The sequence below is a fragment of the Dendroctonus ponderosae genome, unplaced genomic scaffold, assembly GCF_020466585.1.
Source record: "Dendroctonus ponderosae isolate FM_Combo_2020 unplaced genomic scaffold, Dpon_F_20191213v2 Dpon_F_20191213_2, whole genome shotgun sequence".
Lineage (NCBI taxonomy): Eukaryota > Metazoa > Arthropoda > Insecta > Coleoptera > Curculionidae > Dendroctonus > Dendroctonus ponderosae.
Genome location: NW_026018165.1, coordinates 17436805 through 17445228, shown reverse-complemented (window position 1 = coordinate 17445228; position 8424 = coordinate 17436805). Strand labels below are relative to the sequence as shown.

The window sequence follows — 8424 nt, the reverse complement described above, 5'->3', positions numbered from 1 at the left end:
AACGTGTTCAAGGGATACTTTAAAGACCCGGAAAAGACGGAGGAAGTGGTGGATGACCAAGGATGGCATCATACCGGCGATATCGGGATGTGGATGCCAGTGAGTATACATTTAATGAGAACAGTTCTGAACACATGCGGAAGAATAAAAGTCGTAAGAATATTTTTGCCGCCCATACAGGGTGATTCAAAATTGGGGTCCTTCCTTTTAAGAGGCAGTTAAGGAAGAGTACTTTGAACCACCCTGTATTTTAATGGTGCCACATTTCAAATTATTCTCACCATCAACCTGATGTGTTTGTAGAATGGTACACTAAAAATCATCGACAGAAGGAAGCACATTTTCAAGTTATCCCAGGGCGAGTACATCGTCCCGGAAAAAATCGAGAACATCTACATACGGTCCCAATATGTGGCTCAAGTTTTCGTACATGGGGAATCCTTGAAAGTAAGTTTATTTTGCGACAAAAGACCTCTTGAAAAAAAACATTTCTCTTGTTTAGTCCTGCATTATAGCTGTAGTGGTGCCAGATGTAGATGTAATAAAATGCTGGGCACAAGAAAACGGCATCAGTGGCACCTTCAGCATTTTGTGCAACCATCCAGAGGTCAAGCAACTTATCATCGACGATATGGTGTCTTGGGGCAAGGAAAGCGGCTTAAAGTCGTTCGAACAGGTAAGAGCCACGATTCCCACGTAAACAAAGCTCTTATTCGTCATATTTGCAGGTGAAAGACATTTATCTGCATCCGGACCCATTCAGTGTGCAAAACGGCCTGTTAACGCCCACGTTGAAGAGCAAACGTCCTCAACTGAAGACGTACTTCAAACCGCAGCTAGACGACATGTACAGCCGACTCACTTAGGGCTTGTGCCTAATCAACAGCCCCTGATGCTGTTGAACGTTTTTCTTTAGTATAAGGCACTCCACTGTTCTTGCCAAACCGTCGAATCTCCCCAGTTTGGGAGCATTGAGTGAATACCAACCGATTAAGGAATATTTAGTTGTTGCATTTTTTAGATACGTATCGTGATCCCTAGTAAAAATTTTACATGATAACTGATATGGGTGATATTAAGCAGTTGTATGAACTGCGGGCTGCTTTCCGGCAGTCTTTTGTAGACCATTTTATAATGTTCAGAGACCAACTGCTGACTGTCGGTCGTTTTCTTGGACGAGCAATATTTTGCAAGTGATAGAAAATATCTCCCTGTGCACTTAAGTTTAATTTAACTTAACATACTTAGGATATTTGCTGAAATTGAGGTAATTACTCACCGTTCAGCCGTTAGTTAGTCCATTTTCAATCGTACAAAATTGAGATTTTAACTATTTTCTAGTTTACTGGAATCTTTTAGCTTTAACCAGCTTTATAACTCATAAATCTCTTCCGGTAAGCTCGAATAGCCAACCGTGTTGGAGCAATCATCGCGCCGTACGAGTGGCTTTACGAATTAAACGTTTCTTGTCCAGCAAACCGCAACATTGCAATAGCTAGAAAAGTAAATTAAGTTGGTGATGCCTTCGGCAACGCTTTAATAGCCTTGGATCAACCATTCGAATCAACAATTTGATATTTGCTTTTTCAGCACCCCTTTTTTCTAGATTAAATTGTTTTTGAATTATTTATTGTAACAGTTATTCTAGGTAATATAAATAAAACTAGAAAAACCTTGCTTTACTTGAATAACCAGGGTTTCCTAAAAGTCGCCGATGTTAACTTCGTACTCACAGCATCTGGACAAGCAAGTTTGAAGGCCGAAACAAAAATAATACAAAAATAGATATGTACCTATCAATTCTTTATTCACTTCTTCTTCGAAGAAACTTGTTGGGCTTTCAGCACCTTGACAACGATTTTTTGTTCCTCAATCAGGAACGCCCTGACGATCTTTTCCTTCACACACTTGTGGCACAGAACACCGCCGTACGCCCTCTTCACCGTCTTCTTGCGCCTGCACAATCGGGACCTTTCTTGGGGCCGGGCAGGTTGAATGCCTCTAAGTTTGTCTTTGCATTGGCCGCATCTGGGGATCTTCTTGGGCTTCTTTAGGTATTGATATACCAGCTTACCACCGGGAGTACGGACACTGCAAAACACATTTTGCTATCAATGGTCTGACCAATCGAACTGATGTGAAAAAGTTTACTGAAGTTTCAATCAGAAAGATTTGAACGAAATGGGATTGTCGTCAACTGTAATCAGGACTCTAGCCAGTGATTCATCATGTTTAGGGTCTTAGAATAATTGGTTTCGACTAGTGGGCAAAATAAATTAGTTGATATGCAGTTGAGGCGTTAATTATTGGAACAGATGCATCTAGGGCTAAATTTAAGCAGATTTAGGACCTTAAAAAGAGGTATGAGGCTTGATTTCAGAAATATAGCTTTAGCACTTAACATCAACGAATAAACACATGAACTGCGAAGTTACTAGCACAAAATTTAGGTGTTTGCTCTCAAGGAAATTCGTGAATGCTGTCTTTCTTTAAGCTTTGCAGGCTTGCTTTGTTCAAGCAAGTCCCTCTGAACGGGGGCTGAAAAAAGTGCCAGACTAAACATAACCTCATGAAATTCCTAGTCCCTCAAAACAACTCTTTTGCAATAAATAAAACCTCTTGAATCAGACTAGTATACATGAAAAGCAACTTACATGCGTCTCCTGTTACTTTTTGTGTTGTACGACAATCGTCGCCTGAAGACCAGCCGTTGAACCATTTCGGCCTAAAAATAAATAATCGTGAACAATTTGGTCGGGAAATATAACCACTACCAGAAGATGCACCTTTTCGGCAACCAATTAAAGAAAAACGTGAAAGTTTCTGCTTAAAATTGCCGAAGATGAATTAGGATAAAAAATACATGTACTAACCTGAGATGTAAAACTATGAAGAAAGTGATTTGGATTTGACAGATGCCCAAGCCGTAACTATTCTAACCTGAAATTTGGAGGCAGTGTTGTCAGTGATTCGGATTGTTCATGATTATGATTTCAAAAAATACTGTTAGCATATGCATTTAAACCCTTTGTAAATTTTCTTGGTAAGTAAGCTCAAGCTGTGGTAAGAATAAAATCAGACCTTGGCCGCACTGAATGCGCAAAAATGAATTTACGGTAAACCGTTAATAACAACGTTGCAAGTACGTAACTTTTTAGTTCTTCTTCTTATATCCCGTCTTTCTCCTGCTTATCTTATTTTCATATTTCTGAACGTCTCTTCATATTTCTGAACTTCTCACGTCGAAAGGAACCGTTTGAGCTCAAAAAACACCCACGCGAAATTTGACCCTTGGTCGATTTTTTCAAAAAATTAAACTTTTATTTGTTCCTTTTCGGTAGATCGGCAGGTTCCTTGACAAATCGGTAGATCTACCGAAAAATCGGTAGATTTGGCATCTCTGTCGGTGTGGGGCCAACACTGACAGTGACGGAAGAAATATTGCCAAAAGAACGATAAACAATCCAAGAAATCATTGCCCCAGTTAGTGCTAAACCATTTAAACTGATTCAAATGATATGAAGCTGAAAATATATCGACCAGTTTCACATTCTTCAATCTAGCGCCCAGCATGACCAAGCATTTGCTCACAAGCCAAGCAGACTTATCTAATCAGTCTTGAAACATAGATTTGAGGGAAAATATGCCCAGCTAGAACCTATCCTAACATGGTTTCGCTTTTTGAGAACTACGAACAACAGTACTCGGCCTTAACTGCCGACATCACTGCCCAAATTGGACACCTCAGTGCCTCTGCTTCAAGTAAGCCAAACCTGATATGTTCCTCAAGCATTTTTCCAAACATTCCTAGAGCTTGAAGTAATAAATTGATTTTACTCTAGAAGATCGTCGTCAACTCATTTCGAACATCGAAAAACATGTGGAAGAGGCACAGGAATTGGTAAGTCCAGGGTATAACTCAGCTAAAGCACGATTTAGCACAAATCACACTGGCCCCCTGATTTTCGGCATGGAATAAAGCATAGTAATGCTGGGCAGTTTGTACTAGCATGCACACATACGAAACCTTGCCCCTAATGTTTCAGTTGGAGCAAATGGACTTGGAGGTGCGTGAGGTGGAGCCATCCAAGAAACAAAGATGCAGAACCAAGCTTGAATGTTACCGAGCCGAATTAAAGCGCTTGACACTGGAGTACATCAAGGCCAGGACCGTGAAGCAGGAGTCGTTGTATGATAGTGCCGAGGACATTGATGTCCGGATTTCCTTTGACCAAAAGCAGAAGCTCCTGGACAATTCCGAAACTCTAGAACGCGCTGGACGCAGGCTGAACGATGGCTATCGCGTTGTGGTGGAAACTGAGGAGATTGGCAACCAAGTGCTGAAGAATTTGGCTGAACAACGAGAGACTATTCAGCGATCGAGAAATCGGGTAACGTAAATTTACAGCGCGCGAAAATTTCTTTTATAGTGCTTAACTGTGATTTGTTTTAGCTGAGAGATACTGACCAAGAACTCAGCACTTCGTCTAGAATTCTAAACAGCATGCTGATGAGAGCAATGCAGCAGAAAGTGATTTTATATCTTGTCGCTGCCTGTTTCCTAATGTTCATCTGCTTTGGGCTCTACCTTAGTTTTAAGAGTTAAAGCACGTCTTTACTATTTATACATTAGATCAATTTGTTGCCATTATACCAAATAACTATTTTATGATACATAAGCAATATTCACGTTAACTGATTTATTTATATTGTGAGACTACGCGCGGGATGCAATTCTATACATTATTAATAATTTATTTTACTGTTTATTAAGTGCTTATAGTTTGTATGTATCTTTAAAAAGTCCTTGAAGCACTGAAGCCATCACATTCCGTTGTTTATTTGCTAGTATTTCTATATACCAGGTACTTTAAATCTGGGCCGAGTTTTATTTCCGACACATTGTTGCTGTATTGGTGGAGAACACTGTTGTATTTGCCAATTTATCAATCACTGTTCAGGCGCAACCACCAGATGGCAGCATGTATCATCAGTCAAATCTGACATTGCCTTATTGACTTTAGTGTTTGGATTGCCCAAAGTCAAATGTGTTTTTATCATCAGTTTTTCGGCAAAAAGTGGGTGAAAACTTGGTGAAACATGCCCGAACCGTGGGTGCCTCGTGCGGGAGAGGTGTTCTATCTGAACCAGTCTCAGGCGGCGGGATTAGTGCAAACAGGTGAGTCCGATTTGTTGATTTTTCGTCAAACATCTCCCACCCTCCGCTTAGGAGCGATGTCAGCTTATTGTCGTTCTATGTTTATGAACATTTATATTTGTATGTTGGAGCTTATTGTTTTCACAATATGTAGCTCATTTTTGTGGCGGTACTGATTTTTGGTGTGACTGTTCTTAAACAATGTGAGGAAATCTGGTCAGCTGTCAGTGCCATTTGTGAATCAGCTGATCTTAATGAGCTTTATTAATACCAATGGTATAGTTAAGTTAATAATTCTGATTTGCATGCGTACCATGTAAATATCTTAAAATAGAAACTGTTGCAAACACCAGATGCATTTCCAAGAAGGCCCATTAAAGTTGGGAGTATTTAGTCTAATTGGATCTGAATTCTATTTATATGTATTCAATTTTCATTTCTTGCCAGTTTGTTTATTTATTTTTTCAGGGAATTGGTCGACTAAATGTGTAGCGTCATAGTCATATAATAGAATACATAACATTGCCTGATGGGAATTATTAATTATTTTCAACTCGTCTCAGACAATTCCTACAACCAGCATTATAGAACTGTATTAATATACGCAAAGTTAATATTACCACCCATTCTAAAGCTTACATCTACACACATACCTATGTATAACAAATACAAAATTTTAGTCAAAACTTGACGATAATCGTTAAAAAACATAATTGAAATATTTTATTATTTGAGTAAAAAGAAGCGTCAATAAAAGTTGCTTGTTCGCTCTCTCCAAAGCATAACCCTCCGACGCCCCGAGACTCATTTTGCTTCCGAGAAACATGCAAAACGGGACGGAAAACATGAAATTTTGCAATAATCTTGCGCCATCCTTGCACAAAACGACGATCATTTTTCTAAGTTCATAAACAACAGAAGACTGCATTTTTTCTACATAACCCCCCCCTGACTTTAAAGCTGGATCCGCCCCTGATTGAGAGTATGTAGTAAGTTTTCTACAGGTTCACGTCCAGCTCTGCCCAAGACTATCGGAGGCTCAAATAGTTGTCTATTGAATCGGTTTAGAGTTTTAATGATCACTTCAGTGTTCATAAACAACAGTGGTAAAAGACGATAGGAACTTCTTCTCAATATCCATTTATATGCATAATAAATAAAATTTTCAATCATGAGTTAGATAAAAAGGCTTGTAACTGTATATATGCTGTGGTGCTTCCACCCACCCATTAAAGCCCATGAGTTATGATCGTCCGGGCGAAATCCGTTTCGTTTTATCATCTACCAAAACGCATAGACGAAATATGTTAAGTGGGTTTTTATTGTTATTACAGGCAACTGTTTGCTTGTATATGCGTATTTTAAATTGATGTAAATCCGCAGATATTAAGCTGGTTTCAATGAGAAACACGAACCACATCCATCAACGGTGATAATAACGCGGCAATTTTTAACGGACAAACACGTCCAGAGGACCCTTTTCTTTATTATTTATTTAAATGGGAATAATCATCAACCAACAATTCGTGGAAGAACGACATCAAGGATTAGGTAACATTTATGTGGCGGCGCCTTTACCTAACTAAGTCCACTAATTAAGTAGTTCTTCGCGGTTCTTGATTTATTGTGTGCGACTGGAGGTTGGTGTTCAATGCTGTTACTCATATGAGAACAGATCCTAATCATTTTACTAAAGAGTAAATGTGATTGAGTCGATATGCGATCAAAATATGTATTATTTGCCATGGCTAAAGTGCGAGTAGTAGACATAAGATCAGGCCCGTTGGCATCTAAGACAATACGGTGGTGGCCTACGATTGCGAGCAACAAAATGCTTTTCATCACTTTTATAGACTGTTGCTGTCTCCGCAAATATGCCATCTGCAATCTGCTAACGCAGTAGGTTTGCAACATTATAAGCGTCATTTTCTCAAAGGTTTCGCTTTAATGCGCCAAGATATTGACTACGGTACTTGCTAACAATGAGCGTAGGCCCCGAAAGAGCCACGCGTAGGACGATTGTATTTTGGTCGAAATGAGCCTAAAAATGATATTTTTCCATTCGATGAAAATAATGATAAATCATCGGACCAGATGGCTAGAATTCGCAACGTCGAAACTGGCCACAATATTATCGGTAACCATGAAGTGGCTTTCACGTCCAAAAATGGGCCGGGTTTTATGCAATTCTTCCATATGAGGATTAAAATCGAACACCGTTATTAAGGAGAATCGTTGGTAATATTATGCACTTTAGCCTTCGAGGGATACGTTTATCTTAAATGTATGGTGGTCTCCTGATGTGCACACTGTAATGGATTGATAAACTTACGTGATGGATGTGCCGGCTTTAAAAACGCATAAAAAACAAGCGAGCACAATTAAGACCTAAGAACCGAAAAATGTTAAACTTATCCCAAATAAGAACGCAAAGAAAGCGATTACTCAATTGCAGGCGAACATCGATGCAACGCAAGTAATTGACCGCGAAAAATCAAGTTTGCATTATTCTAAGAAAGCTAACGAATATGTATGAGTCCACATTACCATTCAGCAATTGTTAATGCAAATGTAAATGGCTCCGTTTACAAACAATTATCAGACGAAAATAATGACCGCTAAAGCCGCTGCGATTATAATATGGATGAGGCTTTTCGTATAATAATAATCCACTGGTAAAGACGGGTAGCTGAAGACTTCTTGTTTCACGCTGAAGATTTCTTGTTAATGTTGTCTTGACGGTTGAGCCGACCATCGAGAACAGTCGCGCATGCCGCAGAATAAGCAAGCGCCTTAAACATGGTTTAATTGTCTATTGTACCTACTATCGATCAGTCGATAGAGAATAACAGAACAGAGGGGTGAACATTTCTCAGGCACAAATTTGCCGGTTTTTAGGCATGTGAACTCAATCAAGTTTCAGGAGTTGGCACACAACCACCAGCAACTCACCATAAGAAAATTTTCGCAGGATTTCATAGAACTATTGCGGGACACATTTTGCATGGCGTTTTCCGTAAATAATTTGTTTGGATACGAAGAATACTCTACAAGTTCAGAGTTGTGTGTTCAGTAACAAAGAGTGCGCTCTAAATGTCGCTAAAATGATTTCGTCCACTGTCGGTAGCAAACTGAATATTGAAACTAATGGGTTTTTCGGGGTTTTAGGCCGTCGTTCAGTGCAATTTCTTCCTGACGTTTCGCAAGCACGAGTGGCTTGCATCTTCAGAAGTGGTTTGCTTGAACGCTTACACTGTTCTCATCAG

General features: G+C 39.4%; 4 protein-coding genes across 5 annotated transcripts in view; 3 read left to right on the top strand and 1 right to left on the bottom strand.

Moving 5' to 3' along the window:
* Nucleotides 1-1672, top strand: part of LOC109536722 (long-chain-fatty-acid--CoA ligase 5) — a gene marked incomplete in the record, with an annotated part of 32413 nt that extends 30741 nt beyond the window's left edge. The window contains 4 exon segments of the mRNA XM_048663490.1: nucleotides 1-99; nucleotides 304-447; nucleotides 503-676; nucleotides 729-1672. The exon segment at nucleotides 1-99 is cut by the window's left edge and continues 1 nt beyond it. Of these exon segments, the coding sequence (XP_048519447.1) occupies nucleotides 1-99; nucleotides 304-447; nucleotides 503-676; nucleotides 729-866 (555 nt within the window).
* A 114-nt stretch (nucleotides 1673-1786) lies between these two features.
* On the bottom strand, nucleotides 1787-2972 carry LOC109536723 (60S ribosomal protein L34). Of its 2 annotated transcripts, none has more exons than XM_019903060.2 (3): nucleotides 2874-2972; nucleotides 2655-2725; nucleotides 1787-2091 (listed from the first exon to the last, which is right to left on the bottom strand). In XM_019903060.2, the coding sequence occupies exons 2-3, from the start codon at nucleotides 2717-2719 to the stop codon at nucleotides 1809-1811; spliced, it is 348 nt and encodes a 115-aa protein (XP_019758619.1). In that variant the 5' UTR covers nucleotides 2720-2725; nucleotides 2874-2972; the 3' UTR covers nucleotides 1787-1808. The 2 variants fall into 2 exon arrangements, with proteins under 2 accessions (XP_019758619.1, XP_019758620.1); XM_019903061.2 differs by lacking the exon at nucleotides 2874-2972 and adding an exon at nucleotides 2787-2869.
* Nucleotides 2973-3383: 411 nt separating this feature from the next.
* On the top strand, nucleotides 3384-4875 carry LOC109536706 (vesicle transport through interaction with t-SNAREs homolog 1A). The gene is made up of 4 exons (XM_019903028.2): nucleotides 3384-3762; nucleotides 3843-3901; nucleotides 4047-4391; nucleotides 4454-4875. Exons 1-4 carry the CDS (start codon nucleotides 3669-3671, stop codon nucleotides 4604-4606), a joined length of 651 nt encoding a protein of 216 aa, XP_019758587.1. The 5' UTR covers nucleotides 3384-3668; the 3' UTR covers nucleotides 4607-4875.
* A 123-nt stretch (nucleotides 4876-4998) lies between these two features.
* The window catches only part of LOC109536704 (bone morphogenetic protein receptor type-1B), a 69448-nt gene continuing 66022 nt past the window's right edge, over nucleotides 4999-8424 (top strand). The window contains exon 1 of the mRNA XM_019903024.2: nucleotides 4999-5179. Within this exon, the coding sequence (XP_019758583.1) occupies nucleotides 5101-5179 (79 nt within the window). The 5' untranslated portion in view covers nucleotides 4999-5100. The remainder of the gene's footprint in view (nucleotides 5180-8424) is intronic.

Coding starts and splice junctions, on each gene's coding strand:
- LOC109536723 (XM_019903060.2), bottom strand. CDS start 2,719: ATGGTTCAACGGCTGGTCTTCAGGCGACGATTGTCGTACAACACAAAA. Junction 2,092..2,654: donor AAAAGTAACAGGAGACGCAT/GTAAGTTGCTTT, acceptor TGTGTTTTGCAG/TGTCCGTACTCCCGGTGGTA.
- LOC109536706 (XM_019903028.2), top strand. CDS start 3,669: ATGGTTTCGCTTTTTGAGAACTACGAACAACAGTACTCGGCCTTAACT. Junction 3,763..3,842: donor CCTCAGTGCCTCTGCTTCAA/GTAAGCCAAACC, acceptor ATTTTACTCTAG/AAGATCGTCGTCAACTCATT. Junction 3,902..4,046: donor TGGAAGAGGCACAGGAATTG/GTAAGTCCAGGG, acceptor CTAATGTTTCAG/TTGGAGCAAATGGACTTGGA.